The sequence below is a fragment of the Rhinolophus sinicus genome, chromosome 16, assembly GCF_057876585.1.
Source record: "Rhinolophus sinicus isolate RSI-liver-muscle chromosome 16, RSI-T2T, whole genome shotgun sequence".
NCBI lineage: Eukaryota > Metazoa > Chordata > Mammalia > Chiroptera > Rhinolophidae > Rhinolophus > Rhinolophus sinicus.
In genome coordinates this window covers 126,124,214-126,150,716 of record NC_142516.1, presented here as the reverse complement: position 1 = coordinate 126,150,716, position 26,503 = coordinate 126,124,214, and the positions used below count along the sequence as shown (strand labels likewise).

The 26,503-nt window shown below is 37.0% G+C and overlaps 1 protein-coding gene across 12 annotated transcripts in view; it reads right to left on the bottom strand.

Annotated features, from left to right (window-relative positions):
• RBPMS (RNA binding protein, mRNA processing factor) overlaps window positions 1-26,503 on the bottom strand; it is a 157,863-nt gene that overhangs the window by 65,310 nt on the left and 66,050 nt on the right. For all 12 annotated transcript variants that reach the window (XR_016019455.1, XR_016019454.1, XR_016019452.1 and 9 more), the window contains exons 2-4: window positions 24,050-24,127; window positions 21,214-21,252; window positions 19,960-20,022 (exon numbers count right to left, since the gene is read on the bottom strand). Coding sequence is in view for 6 of the 12 variants with exons in the window: in XM_019750510.3 (XP_019606069.1) it covers window positions 19,960-20,022; window positions 21,214-21,252; window positions 24,050-24,127 (180 nt within the window). In the remaining 6 variants the exon portion in view is untranslated. The remainder of the gene's footprint in view (window positions 1-19,959; window positions 20,023-21,213; window positions 21,253-24,049; window positions 24,128-26,503) is intronic.

Sequence of the window (26,503 nt, the reverse complement as noted above, 5' to 3'; positions counted from 1 at the left end):
GTTTATTTGGTCCCTCCTTCAATTCTGTCAACTACTGGGTATTCCAGTGTCCTTATGAATGGTTCTATCATTAAAGTAAGTCAGCTTATCAGTCCTTGATTACTACTTTTAGGGACAACGGAAGCATTCATTAGAGAAAAAAAGGTAAAGAATGAAGGAAAGCTGTATGTATGTACTGAAACTGATGCCCATGGCAGTATGTTAGGGAAAAAAAGATAATCAATGTTTAATAGTCTTGCGGGGAGCAGGGGAGGAGGAGGAATTCTGTACATGTGCATGAGTGTGAACACATTCGTCTATCTGTGTAAGTTTAGGAATATTTATAATGTAACAACCAACCAGCTAATAGAGGAAACTTTGGTAGTGATGGTGATGGGGCTGGCGGAGAGGTCGACAGGACAACGACGTCTGTTCTGTACAATTTTGTATGGTTTGAACTTACTACAGATATGTATATTTGATAAAGTTATAATTTATAAAATCCAATAGAGATTTAAAAAAAAGAGGGAAAGAGCTGGAATAAGGGATTTCCTATGGAGTGGTAGCAGAGTCAGAGCAGAACCAAGAGCAGGAGACACGTAGACTTCCTGGCACAGAGTATTCAAACAGCTAAGCTGGTATTTTCTATTAAGGTTTTAAAAAATATTTTATTTTCAAATAATTTCAGACTTATAGAATAGTTGGAGACATAGTACAAAGAATTCCTGTATACTCTTTGACCAGTTTCCCATGCAAAATTCCTCTCCCCCTTGAACAGTTTAAGTTGAAAGTATGATGCCCCTTTACACTTTACAGTTTGATTTCCTAAAAACAAGGACACCTCTTTGTTTTCATGATCCAAGATGCGATCCAGAATCATATATAGCATTCAGCTGCCATTTCTTTAGTATCCTGATATATTTCCCTCAGTCTTTGTCTTTTATGACCTTGACATTTTTGAAGAGTAGAGGCTATTTTGTAGAATGACCCTCAATTTGGGTTTATCTGATTTATTTCTTGATTAGATTCAGGTTATGCATTTTTGGCAGGAATATCACAGAAGAGACTTATGTCATTCTCAGTGCATATCAGGAGGCACATGATGTCATTTTTGTCCCATTACTGGTGATAATAACTGATCACTTGCCAAGTTTCTCATGGTAAGGTTACTATATTATTCTCTCTTTAATTAATAAATATCTCATTGGGAAATACTTTGAGACTACATAAATATTTTGTTTCTCTTTAAACTTTTACCCACTAACTAATTTTAACATCCATTGATGATTCTTACCTGACACAATCATGATGATTATGGTTGCCAAATGATTTGCTAATCCCATCATCCCATCTGTATTTATTAGTTTTCTACTCTAGGAAAAAGCTTATTGTTCTGCTTTGGCTATTATTTATTTATTAATATGTTCATTCATTCACTCACACATCAGTACTGATTCATAGCTTATTTTATTATTCTAAGATTTAAAATTTATTACTTATTTTTTGGTGCTCAAATTTCTCCAAATTTGTATGTGCACTCATGTATACACACATGCTTTCCCAGTCACATCTATTTAGATATGTTAAAAACACATGCTTGTACTGATAGCTCCAACTACAGGTCAACATGATTGCATTAATTCTAGCCTTCCTTTTCTGTATTTTTAACTCCTCTGAATCTTAGCTCTCATTATTGATTATACATTTACTTATTTGCTCAATACAGGAATTCATACTAAGTAGTTTCATAATTGCTAAACAATAGCAGCATAAAAAACCATCTTATTAACTGCAGTTCAATATTTATTTAGTGATTTTTGTCTTCAGCCTGAAAGAAAGCATGTAGCCAATGTGTGTGTTCAAGAGTAATTTGGGTCTGTTTTCCTCATCCTTCTCTTCACTTTATTTTCTCTGAATTTATGTATTTATTGCAGGTAAAATTATTTTACCATTTAAAAAGTCAAAGTTAACTCATCAACCTATTTTATCTTTCTGTTTACCCATTTATGAATAACTTTATGTATGTTGACTACAAAGCCGAGGACCCAGAATTTACCAGCACTCACCACTTGCTGAGAGACTGAACCTTTTGAAATAAGATCCTAAATAACCAAAGATTTGAAAATGTCACTTATTATAGTTAATTTTTTGTTTAATTTGCAATTGCTAATTGAAATATATTTAAATGTTTAAAAAACGGGGTGGGAGTTGGGGGTAAAGATAACTGGAGCTAAAATTGCTCTGATAAACACGCTATAAATGGGCAGTTAAATTTGTGGCCTAAACGTGGGGGAGTGGAGCATTCTCAAGGCTGAGTCCTGAACCAAAAACCTTTACAAAGTCATAATATGGGCAAATTCAAATGCTTAGGATACTATTTCATTCAGACGAACTATATGAAACTCTACTGGAAAGTAGCAGACCGCACCTACCACTCATTCCACCGTCAGTGGCCTCTGCTATCCTCTGGGAGACAGCCACAGGTCTCCCACTTGTTTTAGAGTGAAGGGCGTTTCCTAGTATCAGAATCTCCTGGCATTTCACACATACCCCATCCTGATACAGTAATCCAGTGGGTCTGAGGCATACCTATCAAACCAGATGGAACTACTTTTTTTGGGGGGGTGCGGGGGCAGCAGGTTGGAGGTAGCATAAAGGTAGTAAAGCAGCAACAGTTTCATAAGATTCAACTTAATATGCTGAGTTTCCTGGTTGAGTCTTAAAAGCTTCTTACCGCCCCTTTCTCTGTGCCCAACTCAAAATGAAAATCTACTTCTACTTTAAGGAATATGGGGCACCCAGAAAACCCTGCCTAAGCAGGTGTCTGCGCTGAAGGGGAGAAATAATTGCACTTTAAGTTATAGTTATTTAATTCATTCTTTCTAATACAGAATGAGAATGAAAAATTTCTTATCAAAACTATATATACAGTACAATAAAATCCCAGTGTATGTAAATACATTTTCTTTTGTAATAATCTGCTTAGTTCTTCCCTAACCTTGAGAATCTCCTAAGCTTTACAGATGAGGTCAATGAAATCCCCATGTTGTGTCCAGGAAATAATAGGAACCTGACGAAGGGAGCTCAAGTCAAGGTCAAATTTAATACTGACCTGTCTCTGACCTTGTAATCTAACCTCAGTACCTGGATCTTGTCTTCTCTCCCACTTCACACCATCCTCCTTATCTTGGTTTTTGGTACTAAACCCCAGATCCTCTGGGGGGAGAGGAGTTCTGACATGCCTCTTCAAGGCTTATCTAAGCACAGACCCCAATAAATCTCCAGGGCTGCTTCATAAGCTGCTGTTAGAACCTCCAATACTCAGAGCTCCACCACATGGTAGCTGCTCTGCCTGGTACCCAGAGCCGGCCTTTCTTATCACTGACCTAGCCTGAGTTAGAACTTATGTTTTTATTTCTCTTTATGAAGGTAGTGTTTATTATCCTACAAGGCAGAAGAAATCAGATAGTGTAGTAGAATTGGGGGTGGGGTGGTAAAATGATTTTCTTCTAAATTATCAAAATTATCAAGCCATTAAGCAGAAATGTTGAACCAATACTGCTGGTTGCTATAAGTAATGATGCATAAAACAGTATCTATGAGAAAGGAAGAATTAATTCAATTCTCAGGAATAACTAAGGAGAATGGCATATTCAGCTGATGTTGTGGGGGTTTTGTAAAGCATTTATATTCTAATTAACTGAGATCAAAACTTGGTTGAGCTTTAATAAACAACTATTCAATTAACTATTCCAAGTAACCTGTTGGCTTTTTCCATAAGAAACTAAGTGCTCCAACTAAGCGTTCCCTCTGCTAGTTGACTAGAACAAGCTAATAAATCAGTTCTCTCTCCTGCAGACTAGAATAAGCTAATTAATAAATAGGAGAAGCAAGCAAGTGAATGAATGAATGAATGAATGAATGAATGAATGATTCTTATTACCTATTCTTATGCAAGTTGTACTCAAAAGATTTCCAGTCATAGCATGTGGGGGAAGATATGGGCGAAAGATTCAGAGGTTGGAGGTGGCTTAATTACACTACACTACATTCAAAAGTTTTTTCATTCAATCACAAAATGCATTTGAGTCCTTACTTGCTAAGTGACCGAACACTGAAGTCTATTTTACTTATGACTTAACTTTCTATTTATTTAATGTTAATTTAACTGAAAATGTGATGTTCTTATTTTAAAAGTTGCTGGAATATCATATATACTGAATTTATTATAGATATTATAGATATTTTAATAACCTGTTTATGAAATATAATTCACATAAAACTCACCCTTTGATGTAAAATGCAATGATGTTTAGTACAGTTACAGAGTTGTGCAACCATCACCACTATATAGCTTTAGACCATTTTCATCTCCCCCAAAAGAAACTATACTCATTAGCAGTCACTCCTCAATTCCTCCCTCTTTCCTTTTCACTCACTTCCGACCACTAATCTACTGTCAGTCTCTGTGAATTTGCCCATTTATTCTGGATATTTCATATAAATGGAATCCTACAATACTGGTCTTTTATGACTGTTTCTTTTTCCCAGGATAATGTTTTCAAAGTTCATCTATGTTGTACCATGTAGCAAGTATGTATTTTTATTGCCGAGTAATATTCCATTGTACAAATATACTACACTTTGTTTATCCTTTCATCAGTTGCTATATATTGGGTTGTTTCCACGGTTTTGGCTGCTATGAACACTGTATACAAGTTTTGATGTGGACATGTGTTTTCAATTCTCTGGGAGTGGAATTGCTGGATCATCCAGTAACTACGTTAACTTTTTGAAGAACTGCAGACCTGTTTTCCAAAGTGGCCACACCGTTTCAACCTCATCAAAATTGAGGATCCCAATTTTTTCACATCCTTGCCAACACTTGTTATTGCCTGTCTTTCTTATTTTAGCCATCCTAGTAGATACAAAGTGGTATCTCATTATGGTTTTGATTTGTATTTCTCAATGCTGTTATACTTTAAAACATTTTGTAAAGAAGGCTAAGACTAAAAACCTTCTATTTTCAAAGAGCATTTTGGTCACAAGGAAAGGAAGTAACCTTGGAACCACAAATCTTTCAACATAAAAAAGGGAACGAAGCTAAAAGAATTAACTTTTGCCTTTTAAAAGTTAAAAACACATGTTAGAACTATAAACTGTTTTCTAAAAATTATTGATAGGCATGTCATTCCCCTCAAAAACTATGTAGGTAAATACATACTTTAAAGATAGTCCGAGGTCTCAGAGGACGAAACTGTATTTAGTTTTTTGAGTATTGTCAGCTTTCTCTTCTACTGGCAGCATAAAACATTCAATCAGAAACAGACGCTAGGCAAGGTATATGCAAAAGTTTCCCCAGGAGTCTGAAAACAATTGTTACATTCAGCTGGAGTCTTAAAATGACTCAATGGCATGCAAAATAGAAACTCGAATCTGGGTAATCTTTTACAGTGGAGTGGATGGGGCTCATTCAGCAGCAACAACAGTGTGGATGGAAGTGAAAGGAACAACTGCATGTTATAAATATAACTAGAGGTGACTGGAGAAAAAGAAATGGGAGGGAAATCAAAAATTTCAAAATTTTCTCCCAACTCAATACTATTTCTAAAAATGAATAAGTAGAAATCTCCCACCATTTATAAAAATGTCATTGTATCATAAATGAAAACTTGTGATGCCCAAACATTATTTTTAAAAACAAAACGATCTGTGAGTAAAGATGACAGAAGCTGGGGACTATCTGGGTCAGGTTTTCTGATGCTAAGTAGTAGAGGGTTATCTACATGAAGCATGAAATTCACAGAAATTTAGTACTGAATTTTTGGGACCTCCTAACCTAGTAATTTTCAACCACAGCTAGTCTCCTCATTGCCGTCTCCCACCACCCCCAAACTCCTTACGGACATTCAGAAATGTGTGAGGGTGTTTTTGCACTGTTACATGACTGAAGACCACACTGGCATTCAGTGGGCAGGCCAGGCCATTAAAGTCCTACAACGAGCCGGACAGTCCCATACAATTTAAGAATAATCTCATCCAAAATGTCAATTGCCTCTCCAACACAGATGAAGACATTAAAATCCAGAGAAGTCAAGTAACCCACTTAGATTCAGAGTTAACTGAGAGAATCCAGAAGTCTATTTCTGATTCCTGTGATTGTGTGTGTGTGTGTGTGTGTGTGTGTGTGTGTGTAGATTACAGTTCTGTGAAGTTCTTTATTTTACAAAGACTACATTATTTTCAGATAATAATGGAGGTTGTTGTTCAGCTTCCACTGTGCTGAAATTTAGATAGACGTGGGTTCCAAATGGGAATGAACAAGTGAGAAGAATCCAGCAGATGTAAATTGTATTTCATACTTTTCCTAAATAAGGGCACTGCTTGCAGAAACATCAGGACTGTTAATACAATAGCCTGTGCTGCTGGGTCATAGCCCATTAAGAAACTATCAGACCAATTACGCCCTGTTCTTTTTATTAATCCAACTACCTCAAAGGGCTTGTCCTGGATTTACTTTAGGATAATCTACTGCTCTTTGTCCTCCTTGCCTAAGCAATGAAATGTGTCCTTCCACATTGGTAGTATATCTGGATTACACTTCAAGAAAGAGACCCCTTTCCAAGGGCTCTCTGTGGGTATACACGGCCAGATGGGCTGAAGCTGGGCCATGAGTCCAGGTACAATTCCCTGCTCCATTGCCTAATTTAACATTCTTCCAGTAAGCATTAGGTTTCTATATATCTTGTATCCCCTTCTAGTCTTTAACTCCTTGAATTAAAAAAGAAAAAAAGAAAACACTGTATAATTTTGTTCCTAAACCAGATGTTCCATAAAATACAATGAAACTTTATCCTGCTTTGAAAGTTTTAGTGACGGGAATACATGTCCACATCTAGCCTAGAATGTCTCTAGAGGTTTATCTTTGACTTCAAGCCTATGTAATTTCTCCTCTGATAATATTTTGTAACAAGCTCAGGTCTCCGAGTATTATAATGAATCCATTTGGCCACAATAGAGAAACCCATTATCATCCCTCGTTACCCATCTTTGGTCTAGAATAAAAGGATTTTAATAATATTTCCTAGAGACTAGGCCACTTCCTAAAATAGTTTATCATTGGCTTCATTTTTATTCATGTGAACAAACTTTAGGCCTCAAATTCACACCCACTCATTACTAAGCCAGATTTCTCTGGTGAAACCTACAAAGTGGTTAAGATAAAGATGTATCTGCCTCAACAACAAAAAGAGGAAAACCTCATTTCTGTCCCCCAAATCCAGAAGGCCTAGAAAAGCAACTAGGAGATGGTCTTGGTGGACCCCATTCCACTTATCGGTGAAGGCAACAAGAAAACTGGTTCTCCAGAAGTACCATCAGCTATAGTTAATTATAGTGACAATTACAAAGGAAACACCCCAACTCAAGGTCACAACACATTTGGGGTGGACTGCCCCCCAAATAACAGGCTTAAATTGTGGCAATTACAAGACTGGGCTTTGGAGCCTGACTGCCTGCATTCAAATCTACCTCCTTTGTTGATCTTGAGCACGTTCTTTAACCTTTCTGTGCCTCAGTATCTCCGGCTATGAACTGGAAGTGATAACAGTCCATACATAACAGGGTTGACTGTAAAAAAAAAAAAGAGAGACCTCTTCTTCTCAATAGTTAATGTCTGGCATATGATAAACATTCATCAGCTATGGAGCTGCTTCCTAAACATGACCTGATAGGCATTTCTTCTCCTTTGGACTTTCTGGAAAGGTGCTTTTATCACTTGTGAAAGAGAAAGATGAGATTCATTCTCGGCTCTGAGACTCCCCCACCGGAGCGCAGAAGCAGCAGGATCCAGAGCCGCCACCTGAGCTGGTGCAGTGTAATTTCAGCGAGTTCTTTTATTCCACCGGGTTTCATCTCCTCCACGGGGAGCTGGTGCGTGTCCTCTTTCTCTCGCCTGCTTCTGTTGATTCATAGTCTCAGTAGCTCTTACGGGGACTGGCTGGTAACTGCAGAGACTGGATCCACTTTGTAGGAGAATTAGGGAGAAGTACTTCAGACGTATCTGGGTCTCCATTTGACTTGACCATCCACTCCAGCTAAATTTATTTCTTTTCCACTAAAGCATACTTTTTATTAGCCAGCCACCCCCTGTGTATATAACCATGCCCTAGAAGAATCTGCTTTGTATAGGATGACTATAAAGTCTTGACAGAGGCTTTGAAGAAGCTATAAACTCAATCTTTAACATGTCAACAGAATCAGAGTCAAACAGAGTTTATTTTCCAAAGGGTTGAGAGGGCAGGATTATTTGAACTTCTGTCACTATGTTCTCAAACTGTCCTGAAAAGGATGATTGAAAGACCTGGGTTCTGACAATGTCAGGAAGGGGATGTCCCCACTTGAAGCATGGTCAGTTACCCATTAAAGCAGTATTTTACAGTGACACTTTGAAATAGATAATATTATATGGAAAGAAACAGGCCAGAGTGCAGATGGTATTCTTTAGTTCAGGAATCCTGACATTAACATTTTTACTCCAAGGACTTGGAAGATAAACAGGGGTCAACTGTTCTGATAGGGGAAAAGCCATCTCTCGGAATCTTTCCCACACAAGCACCAAATGTGGTGGGTGCTGCCAACAGTCCCTTTCACTGTATCCTTATGCCTCCTCTCATGTCTCGTTGTTGGACAATGAATGTATCCAAAAGCATTTCCCTCCTGCCCCTCCCCCTTTCCCTTTCCAAGGGGAAAAAGGTAGCAGCTGCACGACCATCTTTTACTCCTGCTACCTGCTGAATAGAAACACTCAAACAGATGGCCCTCACAATGAAAACTCAAAAGGAAGTAATCCCAAGGCAATAGTTTTCATTTAGTTCAGTTTTTGACCCTGAGAAGATCTCTGGGTAAAAGGGGGCAAAACTACAAAACAAGTTTTCATGGTCCACATCTGCTCCATGTTGACCCATGACATTCTAGTCTGATGTCTGTCACTCCACTGGACACCAGAGAAAACTCAGAATTTTGGTGGCTAGCTTCACTTTTTTGGGAAATCAACAGAGATTCTGCCACAGCCAAGTACTTCCCTGTAGTTATCCAAAGCCTTATGGCTTCACAGCACAAATGTCAGAGATTAAAGTGACAACCTTAAGAAATGTAAGCTATAAACCATGCTCTGTCAATGTGAACATGTAAATAATTTCTAAGTTAGGCAGTTCAGCTACTAAGTCCAGATCATGGGCTTAAATCGGCTAGATTGGCATTGAGGAAAAAAGAAAACTAAATAATAAAACTAACAAAAGAAATCACAACCCTATTCTTAGCCCTAGTCTATATTACTAAATCAAGTCAGTCTAGAAAATATACACCTTTGGTCACATAGTATATCTGATGAAAAAGCAAGGGTGTTAATTGTCAATTACAACTACAAACATCACTTAAATCTCTGTTCCTAGTGACGACAAATTGCGCATATCACTTTCATTCATAAAGGCCACCCGTGTGCTCATACTGCTTATGCAAAGTACAAAACTCAAGACTGAACTGGGAAGGAATGAGTGTCTACTTACTAGTTATATATCCAATAGTTAATTCGTAGATGACTATACAAGTCCTTTAAAGATAAAAGAGTTACTGGTGTTACTGAGACTGGAGTTTCAAGTATGGTGTTGGCACTTCCAGGAAAGGACTAATTACACATAATTACACACTAATCTTCTAATTATTGAAAATAAGGTGACTGACCTGCTTTTGTATCCAATACATATTAGGCACATGCCAGGCAAAATAAGGCTGTGTGTGTGTGTGTGTGTGTGTGTGTGTGTGAGAATACTTTATGAACTCTGAGATATGTTGAATGTTTAACACTGGGCAATATAAAGTCTTAGAATTATAAAACCAAGTATTTTTGTATCTATGTAGAAAAGCATATGAAGAATAAATTCTACTTGTGAGGTAGGCAGGTTAACAAAATGCATTTAACATACTCTTTTTAGCTTCTTTTAGCTTTTTGTGTTTATTAGGTCACTTGAGGACCCATTTAACTTTCTGTATATGTTTTAAGGATCATTTTGCCAAGTTTACATTGAGTCTTTATTAGTGGCTGGTGTAGACAAAAAAAAGGTGAGGGTTGGGGAGGAGAGGAAAAACAGTGCTGATATAAACAGACTCTACAATTGAAAAAAGACAGTTGCCTAAACTTTCCAAAACCATTTTGAAAAAGACTTCCATTTAAAGATCAGACACAGCCCACAATAAGCCTCCAAGTATATTTTTACAGCCCTGTTTCTGCTTTCCAGCTCTTCAGCATCAAAAGCCCCTCCTCCCAACAGAAGCCAGTGGAAACTCCCACTCTTGTGTATGCATAACCAAGTTTAGGTAATCTTAATGTTAAATCTTAATTATTCTGAAAGTTAGTCTTAAGTTAAATACCAAAAGGAAGTTAAAAAACGTTCATTCTAGTTATTGATTTTTAATCTGCCTAATAGGATAATGCCAATTCTTTAGAAAGAAAAGGCTGCATTACATTTAAAAAGTTAAAAATATTTCTACAAGTCAATGGCTTTATACCCTCACCTTTACTGAGTATAAAAATGAGTGCCATCTACACCAATAAATTACTAATTTGGTCCTCAAGGTCATTTATTAACATCACTACAGATAAATCAATCCATCGGTGGGAAATCTGTTCTCTGATGAATGCACTAAAAATACAGAAATAAGGAAAGAGGGTAGAGCATTTGCTCCTTAAACCTGTTTTTAAAAAACTCTAGCACAGACCATCAAATGGTTTGCAACCTCTTTCCAAACAAGAATTTGGAGCTTAGGCACAAGTTAGTTGCAAAGAATGTAAACAGTGAAGTCTAAACTTTGGAAGTTCACTACAAAGTACTTCCTGTGCTTCACAAGGAGCCAAAATAAAGTGAGTCAAAACGGATCTCACCTCTGAGCAACTTAAATCAGCACTCTTGTTTCACTCCAATGCACGACCTCTAGGCCCCTGGTGATCTGACAGTGCTGAGGCTGAATTTCCTCCTCTCTACAGAAAAGCCTGTTTAGACAATAAATCCTGAGGAAACTCACTGGCTGATAAACAAAACACTTTTATTAAGAATAAATGTAGGGGTATTTGGTTTTAACTAGATTCAACCGGAACCTGAAATGGAGAAAGACATGTGCATGATAGTTTGGTAGAATAAAAGGGAGATGCAGGTGTGGTGGTGGGCTTACAGTATTTTAAAGGCTTGAGAATATTAAGGGCATTTGTAATTTTGTTTCCCAAAAAAGTTCCAAGGAAGGACTGATGAATCAATATTAAGGATATTTGTAATTTTGTTTCCCCAAAAAGTTCGAAGGAAGGACTGATGAATCAATTCACCATTGATTATGATACAAATCAGTGTTCATACAAATCAATGTTCGGAAGTACTCTGAACCCAGTGGAATTGGGATTCTGCATATATATTTATATACATATTTGTATATTTTATATATATAAAACATCTGTAGAAAGTGGAAATTAGGAATAAAAATCCCTTTGCAAAAGCCATCATCACCATCCATTTGCAGAATTTTTACCATATATTGAATGCTAATAGCTTTAAAAATACCTGTCTCATTAATTTGATCCTCTTACCATTTGAGATAGGTATTATCCACAGGAGGAAAACTGAGGCTCAGAGAAGAGCCTCAAATCAGTAAGTGGTAGAACCTGGATTTGAACCTGGTCAGCCTGACTCTAGCACCTTCATTACTCTCCCTTTGACTAGAAAGCCCCCCAGACATGATAATTAGTTATCAAGAAGACACTTTCCTTGCTCTCTCCTTAGCCTCAATTTAGAGACTTAGTACCTTTTCACAGGTACAAACACACTAACAACATTTAATGTTATACACAAATACATAAAACCACCCTAATACATCAAAGACACAGTACATTTTTAACATCAGTGAATTAAAATTAATTTTTAGAACTGTTTTTAAGTATGTTTTTAGAATTTGGTGACCACCACTACAGATAAACCAAGAAGACACTCTGAAGTGTTAGAAAACTCAGTATCGCTCTACTCGTTACCCGGGACATATCTTAGCCTAACAGGCTTTCCTCCATTAGTTTTGTCACTCATTTATTTAGCATTCTAAGATGTGTAAACAGCCAGATTCTCTTTCATAACATTCTGGTTGTTTGCTTTTCTCATTGAGGTGTATCCATGACCTGTAACCTTAAATAGTCATTTCTGTCTTCTATTCAACGTTCCTTTATTTGCATATTACACTGGCTTTATAACTGAGTACCAAAAATCTATGAAAAAATAATACTTTAATAGTGTGAATTCTAATTTTAAAATTAACTGCCCTCACAATGGCTAGAAAACAAAACTCATATCCTCTTATGCACTGTCCAGGTTATACAACGTACTTAATTTTTCAAAATGTTCTCTATTGAAAGTTATCACTATATTTTTAGAAGAGAAATTTTAGTCTTAAAGATATATTTCATGTTTTTTCTATAAATATAAGACACTTCATTATTTTTAAGATTCTAGATTTAGATTAGTCAAATCATGTTAACTAATTGTTTTATTTCTTATTCCTCCTTTTCCCATATTTACAATGCATTAGATATATATTTTTTATATTTTAGTAGTATATTTACTCTATTTCTTTTCCCCTACTTATTTTTACATATTAAAAAATCCTTGACTATTTGTGGTTCTCTCATTTAAAATTTGTTTAATGTTTCCATGTAATATTTATTAAATGTCTATTAAAACAAGAAAAGTTTACATTTAATTATAAAGAAAGAAAATACCTCCTATTGTATATACTTATAAGGAAATAGAAGTGTAATCACTGACATGTCCTCTCAAAATACCCTACTCCACTTAAAGGGGGTCAAATCCCACCTCCACTCCCCAAGACTTTAAAATGTTCTAATGCATCCCAGTCACAGAGTAAGACAGTTTCAGCTTTGTGGACCAAAAGCTCAAATCCATGTAGAATTATCAGAAACATTAAGCCAATGTGGGAGAGAGCTCTGTAATCCCTAGTCATTATGATGGTATAATCATTCACTAAAAAGTAAGAGTGATTTTACAACAAAGACAGTGATTTTAAAGAGCCAAAATGTGCCGCACTGTAGAATAATCAGTGGAGAGGGGAGATCTTTGGTTTTAAAAACTTGCTTGGCTTCCTAGTGAAAGAAATCCTAGCTAATAACTGATTCTTTGCACTTTATGTTTCAGAAACACGAACAACATTTTCAACTTTCATTTACAATAAGGGCAAACAGATTCTCAGCATTTCTGAAATACCTGAAGAACTATGGAGAAAGGGCAAGGTCAATGAGATAGAATTTTCAAATGGGAATCTAGATAGGTTTAAACAAGCAGATCCTCAAAAAAGGCCACAATGCAGTCTGAGGACAGTTTCACATGTAATATTTGATGAACTATTTTACCTAGAGAAGAGCTGGGTGAACTTGAGATTTCCATGTACACATGTTGTCACTGGAATATACACCAGTTTATGTGTGAGAACCTGTGGTCCTTCCCACCCATTTCCCTGGAAAGGATGATGCTAACATTTCTGGCTACTTTTCCTTCTCCAACCTCCCTTAGGGCTTTTTACTAGCATTGTATCTTAGCTTTTCTGTGTGATGCTTAATAGATTTAAATAACCTACTTTTCTTCAGCCAAGGACTCTAATTGGGAATTTAGCAAATTTCTCACATTCACCTTCATTGTTTTTTTTTCTTTTTTTTTCAGAACAACGTTTAAATTATGTGCTGCACCATTCCTAGGGATGTTTGATAACAATTCAAAAATGTAGGACCACCATAAAGAGAGCAGAGCACAGGAAGGGTGAAAAGGAAAAGAGCAAAAAAAAAATTTTAAAGCCTATTATTTCAGACTTCAAGGGGACTAGCTGGATTGAGCCGTTTGTCGAGCCCAAAAGTACATGCAAGCATTGAGAAAAAGAGCCCAATAACCCTGCATCACGGCAGCTCTGTATTAGCCAGGCACCATCCCCAACCCAATGACATCAAATGGCTGCCTTAAAACTCTGCAAGTCAATAGTAAGCAGTTATAAACAGATTTAACAGATAAACACTAGATCGGACTCATGATCTCATCTGGCAGCCCTAAATATTTCCCATCCAAAGGTCCCAGCTGGGATCAACCGAATTGGGCCTCTTCAACCACTCTGAGCAATAGACTAAGAGAAATTTAGGGAGAAATTTTTAAAACTGATAAGAAACATATTGACATGGTGCCTGGTGAGGGGAGAGCTGAGATAGGCCATCTGGTTGCTTGTGTTTGTGAAAAGTTTTGTTTAGTGGAAATACTTCACCTAACTCACAAGCTGTATAAATATTAAGATCAGAAGTCCTAACTTGCACAACCTGTCAGGAAAACCTGTGATACAGGAAATGGAGACTGTCGTCCAGACTTCTGCCAAACCGAAGCCAAAATGTCTTTGTGTGGCCAGTGCCTGTCTCAATAGCCCTGGTGCCCCTCTGTACTCAAGAGTTTGTACCAGCACTTTACGGCTGTATCTTTTGACTAAGAAAGTATATTAATGAAATAGGTTCAGATTTAGAGCATTTCCAAGTGTTCTTGCTTGGGGGTTTCCCTTTAACACTTTTGGAAGTGAATAATATCCCTATTTCACAGACAAGGAACCTGGTATAGGAGTAGTAAATTAATTATACCCAACTATTCAGAAACTCAGTAGTCAGAGAGCCTAAGCTATGCAACAAGCTGAAATTATGTACAAGGCTGGAATCTTTGTGACATAAATAACTGTAGTGTCTACTTCAATGCCAGGAATTTATGGAGATGGAAAAAACTAAGTTTTCCTGATAATATCAGTATTTTTTTCTTCAGTCTGCGACCCTATCAAGTACCTTTTCAACAAATTAATATTTCTTACAAATTAGTATTTTCCTAAAAATTCTTTTACCACACAGTTGAATCAATAAATTTTTTCAATAATCAAGAAATAATTTAATACTATATATCCTCAATTCTTCTTCCTTTTCCACTTATTATTAACGCTCCTTTGCACTAGAAGTCTGAATGACTACCACTTTTTGCTCCTCAAAACCAAAACTGCTTTCATCTCTTTAAAATACCTTTCCTTCATGTCTTGTTTTATATTCCTGTATAAACATGCAAGTCTTATTAAAAGAATCACCCAGTGACTGGGTTGGATTTTCTCCTCCCTTCTTTTATTAACAGATAAACTATTTAAGGGTAGCACAGTTTCATTAATTACAACTGCCATCACAAAAAAGAAATGTTACTAATCCCTGTTAAAAGAAACATTTTAAGTCATGTGGGATTCCAAAAGAACCCAAATCTACTACTGAAATCAGGCAAAAATACCAATGATTACTTCACATATACTAGGTTGGTTATAATTCAAAGAAACAAAATAACAAGTGTTGGCGAGGATATGGGAAAACTGGAAAGAAACCGTCATAACATTGCTGATGTGAATGTAAAATGGTTTAGCTACTACAGAAAGGCTTGGAGGTTCCTAAAAGGCTAAAAATACAATTACCATATGACTCAGCAATTCCACTCCTAAGTATATACCTAAAGGAATTGAAAAGAAATTGTTCCTACTGAAATATTTGTACCCTAATGTTCACTGAAACATTATTCTCAATAGCCAAAAGGTATTTTGACTATTTTGAGAACTGTGAGTAACTAAACCCAAGTGTCCATCAACAAATGGATGAATAAACCAAATCTGGTATATCCATACAAGGGAATATTACTGAGCCCAAGGAGAAACGATATTCTGATACGTGCTACCATATGAATGAATCTTGAAAATATTACGCTAAGTGAAAGAAGCCAGACACAAAAGGACAAATATTTCAATAACTAGAATAGACAAATTAATAGACAAAGAAATTAGCGGTTACCAGGAGCTAGAGTGGAGGAGAAATGGGAATGTACTGCTCAATAGTTGCAGAGTTTCTGTTTCAGGTGATGAAAAAATTTTGGGAATAGTGGGATGGCTGCACAACATGGTAAATGTAATTAATGCCACTGAATGGTAAACTTAAAACATCATTAAAATAGCAACTTTTGTTATATATACTACAATTAAAATATCAAAATCACTGAATTTTACACTTTAAATGGGTGACTTGTATGGCATGTGAGTTATATCTCAATACAGCTATATAAAAAAAGAACCCAATGGACTTGGGGGTGCAACGATAATTAGAGATCACTTAGATAAATGAGTCTAGTTTGAGAGTAAAGCAAATTACTGTGCTAGCCTAAGCAATGTTTACTGTGAAAGCAGTTTGCATGACATACTTTGATAACATCAGACTCTCTAGTTCTACTGTAATAATTTATAATAGAGCCTATGATAAAACCAACCTTAATAACAATTATTTAAAATCAGGGATGGAGGGATGTCACACAAAAATGTATACTCAAGAGTCCAAACACAGCCTTTTAAAGTACTTCAGATGAGCGATGCTCAAACATAAGGGTAAGACAATGCCTGTGGAGGAACTGTACACAAGCAAGGAGTACGACCAGTCTGTTGATCTGAAATATTAACTACAAATCACGCTTATTTATTAAGACACAATTTCAGCTAGGCAACACTGGCAATATCGGGGTCTTCACAGTTGGTTGGAGCAGCCAGAGATGGCCTACTCCCACTACTACTCAGGGTCTTAAACCTCAGCCCCATCCTGCTTCCTGTGTTTCTTCTTAACATTTCCACAGATCAAGTTTGTACTAACCAGGCTAACTCTCAGCATCAATGTATTTGATTTACATTCCCAAATTATAGATAAGTCCTAAATATAATCTGATACTTTAGGTTATCAGCTCCCCCTTCCATTAGCATGGAAAATGGAAAACTGCCGGTACAGAAATTATAAATGTGTGTGGAGGGTGAAGGATAGGTCAGATATTTTGCTGTCAGTTAAAGAATGAATGGGGTTTCTAATCATGTGGATTAATGGGAACATAGATAACCTGAAGGGAAGTCTGGGTTAGGGTTATTTTTAGCTTAATTTGGGACTTTTTGTTATAAAAACAAAATATACTATATTTATTTAGAAGATATGAGTAACTCTCCGATAAAAGTTCAATGTTACCACTTAATTCAATCTGAGCTTTTCCATAAAATTATCAAATTGACTAAACCATGATCTAAAAATGGAAGAAAATAAATGGATTTAAAAAAATCAGACATTTTGGGAAAAGACTAGTAATACTAGTAACTGAACCAGATAGTAATCAAGACAGAGAAATAACAAGAGAAGCTCCAAACATGGAGAAGTGGTTCATACATGATGAACTATTTTATATACAGGGACTTACGGAATTGAGGTTTAAGATTCTCAATAATAGAATCAATCAAAACATTATAACATGGAACTTTCCCCCCAAAGGAATGTGAGGGAAAGCTTTTAAGAGAAGCCTGGACAAATGACATGCGAGGAGAAAATTTTGTAATAGCTGTGAGTATCATATGTTTTTAATTCACAAATTAGAAAAGATGACCCTGAAAAAGAGCATAATATGTCAGGTCATAGAGAAGATATGTCAGCTTCATGATTAAGTATATTATCCTGAATGGGCCCATTTTCCCTTGCTCTTGGTCACATATGAAACTTTATCATGGGCATTTGTCCTGGACATTGTGAATTAAACAGTCTGTCATTGCCACCAGGACTAAGATACAAGAGGCTCACTTCTATTTGTAGCACTAACCCTACACTTCCTGAACTGAGTCATCCATCCTCTCTAGGTCGCAGTTCCCTGAAACATAACAATAGAACAGTTTCTAAGGTGTAAAGACCTCTAATACTTCATATATAAAAGTTAAACATACTGGAAAAGAGATCAACCAGGAGCGCAATAAATACCCTATACTCACAAGTCAGCCTCTGAGCAGAAGAAAACTCAGGTTCAATATGCCACAGGTAAATACTAAGAGTTACCCTTAGGTCCACAGAATAGAATTAGGCCTGTTTCACTTGGAGTTCTTCCCAAGTTATGAACAACAGAATTAATGTTGCTAATGGAAGGCTTGCTGCCAGTGAAAAAGAAGGAAGAGCTAAGTACAAGAAGAACCTAAACTCGACCTCAGGACAGGAAAGCACATGATCTGGGGCCATCTGGCATAGGATGGGCTTAAAGGCCTCTATCCCTGTGATAGCACAGCTCAATTCCTGATGGTAGAACCCGCAGGCACTAAGAAAAATGGAAATGATATTACTACACTCTGCTTAATAAGGCAAGGAAACACAGCTCTCACAATCACCAGTTAATAACCTGGACCATAAGGGAATGTTGCTTTTGTCAGATGAGAGCGGTCACCATAAAAGCCTACTATTCTTCAGACAGAGGGTCAGTGACATCTTTACACCCACAGCAAAGATAAAATAAGGCAATGGAGAGCCCCATCTGTGAACAAGCTTCAATTGCTGTTACTTCCTTTAGAAAAACAATGAAAAGGACCTGGTGAAAAACTTCATCTCACGTAACTTTGGATGACCCAGAATGTTTCTGCATTTAGAAAGATGCCAACTGGTTAGAATGAAAGAGAACACTGCCTAAATAGAAATTGTAGTTTTATTTTCGAGTTTCAAATTTTTTTTTGATAAACTTCTGGTTGTATCTATGTAACGCAAAAATCAAAATAATTTTTATATTAAAATAACCAATTATACATTTTGCTTCAGTGTATACCATTGGCACTCAATAAATAATTGGTTTACATTTTGTTCTGTGGGAGAGGAACAGAGTGAGTAAGGAATTATTCTGACCAGGTCATTTATCCAAATTCAGAAAAATTCTGAGGTATTTGGAGCTCCTAGATTCCTAAGACGCTCCTGTATGTTTTCATGAAAAACCAACAATAACAAGCAAACTATTTCTTCTGAAGAGTGTATGCATTTTTATTCAAAGCCAAAAATACCTCTCAAGATTGTGTCAGAATGACACCACTATGTTGAGTACAGACCCCTTGGAGGCCCTTCCACTGGCCACCAAATCCTCAGCATACAGGGCACCCAGGCAGGAGAGGAGTGACTGCAGGGTTACCTGTAGGTTCCAAAGCAACACAAAGGCCAGTGACAGGTTCACAGAGCTCACACAATGATACCCAGATTACAACCAGGCAAGTGGTCAGTTGCCTTTCCAGAAGCCCCCATAAATACTTTGGGCCACATTCATCAATCCTCATTCACAGCCACTTCGGCCAACTGCCTGGAGCACGATGGATGGAGCCAGATTTTTCACTGAGACCCCTCACCTGAGGATCAGCCCTCAGCATCTGGAACTAAATTAAATCAGCTTCCTTCCACCTTCTCTCAACTTGGTTGTTTTGTTTTTCAACATACCAAAGGGGAAAAATATTTACTAAAGTAAAGCTGGTAAAAGTCTCACAACATATGGCAGACAAGATGCTGAAAACCAAATACAGCTATCTCTATTCAATTACAGTTTACTATCATTTATTATATCACAATGCAAAATGTCTTTTAGGAAAGCCACATATGCAAGTTTTTAATCAATCAGAATGAAGACTATGTATGACCTGTTTAAAAAACAAAAAGCCACATACCTAAAATAAAAACCACATGAAATAAGGAAAGCCAAGATTTTGATCTCTTCTTGGCTTAGGCTTAGCCATTGAGAGTATGATGGCCAAACTAAGTTGTATAGCACCATGGGATATGATTGGGCTGAATTAAAAAATAAGACCATCATCATCAGATATTTTGAGCACTATAGTAAAAGCCAGAGAAGAGCAAAGTGTTACTTAATAGTTTGCACATCTGACTACAATTCTAGGAAAAATCTCTTTAGAGGCCTAAATTGATGACTCCCTCCCTGTTAGATTGAGAAGTCATATTCCTTCCTTTTGAGGTTCTAATACTTCCCACCAATTCGTAAGGAACCCCCCAATGATTACATCGTTAGTACTCACATTCAGAGCATTCTTTGCAGCTTCTGCTTCTGAGCGACTGTCAAAACTGACAAAACCTACGGGCTGAGGAAAGAAAAATATGAAGGGAAAAATAATCAGGGGATATTTTTCTGGGTCAAAGGTGATGAAGAGCTAAGATAAAGAAATGACCAGAGGCACTGGGTAGAAATAAGAAAGTCAGGCCTGAAGAATCATGACTCAGTGGTTTAGCCAAATTTCTAACATGAATCAAAGGGATTGTGAGGGTGGTTCTTCAAGGGCATAGCTGGAGATTTAGAGAACCATAAAAATAATCTAGAAGGGGTTGGAAGGTGAGCAGCAGTGAACAAGGGAATAGAGGAAAACTTGGGTCGAGAGGCTCTACTTTCCTAAATCAAATTCACTGTACCTCAGTCTGTTCACCTTTTTAAATGGAAGGAGAACAAAATCACCTTTCAGTACACTGTAAGTGCAAGGAATACAATGACACAGTGCTAAAAGCCCTGAACTCTCACTGCATGATCAAAATTATAAAATGAACATTTCCATCGCAAATCCCAAGGGATGCCTTTAAAAAGTCCTGTGTTTAATTAGGTGTGTAAACCATACTGTTCCAACTAAAGAGAGAGGGGTCGTAATCCCTTTGGACTCTGTATCTTTCAGTCCACCAGAAGGATGCTTGCAATATAGCTTATTACTGATGAATCAGAGAACACCTTACTGAGGGACTAAAAGTGATTAGGAGGTGAGCTGCCAAGTATTCAGCAGTAGGAAGAAAGAAAGAAAAAGAATATAGCTGAAAATGTTCAAGAAGCTTGCCGACTACCAGGCAAAGGTGATTACCACCCTCAATTAGGGGGTCTGAGAGACATGATTCTTCACCACCAGATACTCATACCAATTGTGAAAGTTTGCTTGTTTAACATTAAACAAACCAAAAATAAAAAAACAGGAAAGAATTGTGAATAAAAATGAATTTGTATGTAACTAATAATTACTTTTGAATATACAGATAAATCCCAATATAACTATGCTGGATGTATTAGTTTTGCCTCCAGTGGGGACAGTTCAGTCATCCTAGCAGGAGACTACAGAATTATAAATCATTTTCCTGGGCTAATTTCTGACCCATGAAACCCTTAATTTTAAAACAACAACGGCAAAATAAAACCCTAATGGGAATAAAGAACGTTAAGCTACAGTAACATTCCTAAAGGCAGTCAATTCAAACTTATTGTAGAAGTGATCATTTATATGCAAGTTTAAAATTCTTACCTGCTTAGATGTGAGCTTTATAAGAGAACCCTCATAGCCCTAAAAATAAAGAACCAAATTTAGACAAAAAATAAGTAGTAGGAAAAAAAGCAATTATAAAAGCATCTTGCTGAAGTAAAAACGAGTCCTTTATGACTACTGACTACCTCTTTTCACAAATGCCTCAAATTAACTGGAAAAGCAAATTACACACACATGCACGCACTCTCTCACACACACACGCGGGCACACCCATGCATGTGTGTATATATATCTATGTTTGCAAACTTGGGGCCTAAAGGAAATCAAGCCCTGGAATTCATGCATGTTTATCTGTTTCTTTTTCTTATTTTTTTTTCATGAAATTATGCAATAGTAGGAAAATGGGTGTCTCTACAGCAGATATCTTTTTTATAGAACAAGGAGAGGGACGAGGGTAAATTAATAAGATATGAAGGTCAGAGTATGCAATAACTTGGTCGTGTATTTGCTATAAAATAACAACAATGAAACATTAAGAATGCACCAGGTAGAACTTGTTAATCAAAATTTCAAAACTGCCAGGAAAGGTTAAGCAGGCAGTGATGCTAAATCTTGTTGAGTTCTTTTGCTTATTTATTAAATCAGCCAGTTTTCATGTTGGTATTCCGAATGGGACATGCAAAAAGTCACTGTTGGGTTTTTATTGCAGCTCATCCTCAAGGAAGACAGAAACACTGTTTTCATTCCCTCCCCTCACCCCTCCCTGGCTCCTGAGGATAAGGATAACAAAGTGTGTTTATTTCTGAAAGTAATCAATGGCTGTGGCTTGCACTGATGGGTGACACAAGAGGGGGAAAAAACACCACTTGACAGGATTGACCACCACACATATCAGTGCAGAGACAGATTTGCAGACTAGAGTCAACCTCCAGGGACTTTAATTAAAAGATGGTTGTTAGGAATGTAGCAGAGTCCTGACTTCAGCATAGCGTTTCTGGGCAGGATGTTGAGATTGATTCATTCTCATATCTTCCCAGCAGAGAACTCATGACCAATTAGCTACTGTAAACATTTCACCTCAAAGACCTTGAGCTCTTCTGGCCAAAGAGGTGGTGATTCACAGCCCTTCCTCTTTCCTTTTCAAGGCGCTTTCTCTGAAAAACCTGGAGGCTTAAACCTGAAGGCCTCAGTGGCAAAGGACAAATGGGTATTTCACTCAAGTACAACACCACTAGTAGGAATAAATTGTACTCTCAAGTCACAGGAAGAGAAGCAGTATTACACAGTAATTCAGAACAGGGACAGCAGTCAGACTGCTTGGGTTCAAATACCGGCCCTGCCATTTATTATGTGTGTGAACTTGAGCAACATTTATTCAACTGCTTCAAGTTTCATTTTCCTCATTTGAAAAAATGAGGCCAACCACTTTAAAGGATTGTGATGAGAATTAAATGAGATAATTCATATAAAGGCTTGCTGGCTGAATCTCTTTCTCTGTATACATATATAAACATAACAGTATGTTGTCCATTAAGGTGGTCAATTACTTAAAAAGTCCTCATCCTACAAAAGGGACAGAGAGTAAAAATTGCAACCCTGTGGAAGAAACTCAGGAAATTCTGTGACGTTGGCACTCTCCATCCACAACACCTTTTTCTTTCCCATTTCTTCTCAGCTAACCTCATACATAACCTTTCTGTTTCCCTCTCTATCGTCATCAGTATTGTTTCGTTAAGGGGATGGCTGTCAGAATGGAATTAGGTCCATTACTACATAGTACCTCCTTGGCATATAAGCTCGACTCTGTTTTATCTTTGTTGGTTTTAACTGGCTGCCTCCTAAGGCTCCCCTTTCCTTTCCTACCTAGCTGTTTTCAGCTGTCACATCCTATTTCCTCTCCCTAAGAAGCTAGATACTGTTCTCAACCTGTCTTGCCTGTGTGGCTGGAGTCCTGCTTCAACAGAGATGGATCTTTGGTCAGAAATCAAGATGGTCCATCACCTAATCATAAGTGTGACCCTGGCCTGGCATGACTGCTGACATGTCCTCAACGACCAGCTCAGACACAGTCCTGGAATTTATCATGGCTTCTAGGTACACTCCTTGAGTGCCAAAGTCTCCAACCGGCAATTTGCCCAGTCTCAGCCTTCTCCTATCCTCCACAGGCTAACCTGCAAGGTTTCTCCATGGTTATTTCGGCTTGAGTCCAATTTCCTGTTAAGTTTTCAATCCCAGCAACATTAAGTATCTCTAAAATAGTTCTATCTTGATAGTCACACGCCATTAAATAGTTCCCTAAGCACCAGGAAAGCGTCCCCTCAACTCATACCAAGCAATACTTTAAAATTTTGTTTTACTTTATTTGAAACTCAGGACATTTTTTTTTCCTATGGAAAAAAATAGTGGTGTTAGGTTCCTAGTCTAATTCACAAAAGCCTATTTAACTTATTGTGTCTCCGAAGAATACTATTAACAGAACTATTTCAACTAATAAAGAATCTCCTAGGGATAGGGCTTGACTTTATTATTGCATTTGAAATATCAATACATAATCAGTAATTCTGGTGATCTGTACTCAGAAGAACACCCCCAGCTGGCAGAGGATAGACGGGGGTACACTAAAGCTGCTCATGTCCACATCGGTAAGAGAAGAGATTTCTCTAGATTAGCTGTTAGGAAGACAAAAGGCAACTTCAGTCTTTCCCAAGTGAGAGTGCACTTAGAATTGAGTTGTTAAATCTCCTTTACTCATTAACCTTTTTAAAATATCACTTTATAGGATACTTTCTCAAATATTTCATTTCTTCCTCCAAAGAGCCCCCATGAAGCTTATACACATACTTTTTGTTTAGTTTTACAATTTCTGAAAAGGTACCTTAAATGGTCTGAAAAGCAGATAGAGCTCCCGAGGTTTGATATCCAGAGGGAGACCACTGACAAATAGGGTCCGGACCTGGAAAATAAACATGAGAAGTCATCAGAGGAGTGGAATCCAGAGAATAGCTTTCACTTGAAATTTCAAAACCGCATTTCTTCAAATATTCCACGAGTCCTACCTATTTTACATTCTTTCAATGACACAATGAGTTCTCTAATGCTAAGATGCCATTGAGCCAACTCTTCTCTGTGAATCATTCAGAGTGAACTGCCTCAAGCTGCTTTAAATTCACAAACTGACTTTCTTCCCAACTAGTCACTGCCTGGTTCTAAAAATGTGAGGTGGGGAGAAGGTCCACATAATTGTTAACTTAAGAAAAAAACTGTCACGAGGACAGTAAATCTACCATGCCTCTGCTCTAATCAAAAGAACATAGAATGAGGTTCAAAAAAATATCAAAACAATGTTTTCTCCTACCTATCTTGTCACTGCTTCCCTCACCAGCATTCATAGTTACAGTAATTTTGATAAATGTGAACATTTATCAAACAATTCAAACGCCTAAATAGTAGCTCGAATGCATAGCTCTAGGTCTTATTTTTGGGGAAACAGCATATAAACAGCCCTAGTATCATGCATGCCTTATTTTATTGTTTGTTTATGTTCAAATTTTAGACAGCTTTGAGGTACAATTGATATATAAAACTGTATATCTTGTTTATAATTTGGTAAATTTTGACATATGTATAACCTGTGAAACCATAAACAAACAAGATAATGTCCACATCCATCACCTCCAAAAGGTTCCTCATGCGCTCTTGGTCTTCCTCTCACCCTGTCCTACCATCGTCAGGCCTAGGCAATCACTGATTTGCCTGCTGTCACTATAGCTCAGTGTACATGTTCTAAAGTTTATATAAACTGGAGGCATAAAGTGTGTATCCTTTTTGTCTGACTTCTTTCATTTAAGCATAATTATATTGAAATTCAATCACATTGTTGCATGTATCAAGTCTATTTCTTTTTATTACTGAGTAGTATTCTGTTATATGGATAAGTAGCAGTTCGTTTATCTATCCATTTTTATTTTTTTAAGTAAAGTTTATTGGGGTGATAATTGTTAGTAAAGTCACATAGATTTCAGGTGTATGATTCCATATTACATCATCTATATATCACACGGTGTGTCACCACCCAGAGTCAGTTCTCTTTCTTTCCATCACCATATATTTGATCCCTTTTACCCTCATCTACCACCCTCTTCCCCCCTTACCCTCTGGTAACCACTAAACTATTGTCTGTGTCCATGAGTTTTTGTTTCTTTATTTGTTTGTCTTGTTCTTTAGTTGTTTTCAGTTTTATATACCACATATCAGTGAAATCATATGGTTCTCAACTTTTTCTGATTTATTTCACTTAGCATAATAATCTCAAGATCCATCCATGTTGTCGCAAATAGTACTATTTCATCTTTTCTTATAGCACAATAGTACTCCATATCCATTCACTTCTTGATAGGACATTGGGATTATTTCTAGTTTGGGGCTTTTACAAATAAAATGGCTATGAACACTTACGTATCAATTTGTACAAGCTTTTGTATTGACATGTTTTCTTTCTTCTTGGATAAATAACTAGGAGTGGAATAACTGGATAATATGGTAGGTACATGCTTTACTTTTTAGAAAACTACCTTTTCAATTCCTTGTTTTATGGCCCAGAACATGATAAATGTCCTCTGTGTCCTTCAAACAAATGTATATTCTGTTGCTGTTGGGTGTTTTATAAACATCAATTAGGTCAAGTTTGTTGTTTAATATATCTTTTGCTTCTTCCCCAACTTTGCCAATGATAAAGACTCTTTCCAAGGAACTTTATCAAAGCTGTTAAGGCTGACTCACTGACAACTGCCAAAGGGAACCCAGCTATCCAGTGTTCCTTCCCTGCCATCCACAACCATCTACCCATAGTCCAGAAAGTGAACACCCATCTGTTCTCCTCAGCTGCTCTGGCCAGGACACCCTGGGCAGAGAGGGAATCCTCGCTCCCATTAGTTCAGATTTTGTTGAGTGTCCATTATATGTCTGGTTCTATGCCAGGTACTCACTGGATTATAGAGATTTCCACGGAAATAACATGAAGCAGATCCTATGTTTTAAACACTGGAGTACCATTTGTTCAGCAAGGAAGCCAAGCTATATGATAGGTGTCAATTAGTATTTGGGGAATTAACTTAGGAAATAAAACTACCATTTGTAGTACTGTTCTAAAGAAAAAGGCTTTACGAACTTGCAAGTCAAACAATTTAGCAACAACACCCACTAGAAATCTGGGAATTATCAACAAGATTACTTGATATATAAATTAAAGTTCATCTATATCCATAAAATGTAATATTAAGCAACCAATAAAAATGATGCTCAAGGAAAAAGTACATATAGTTTAGTTTCA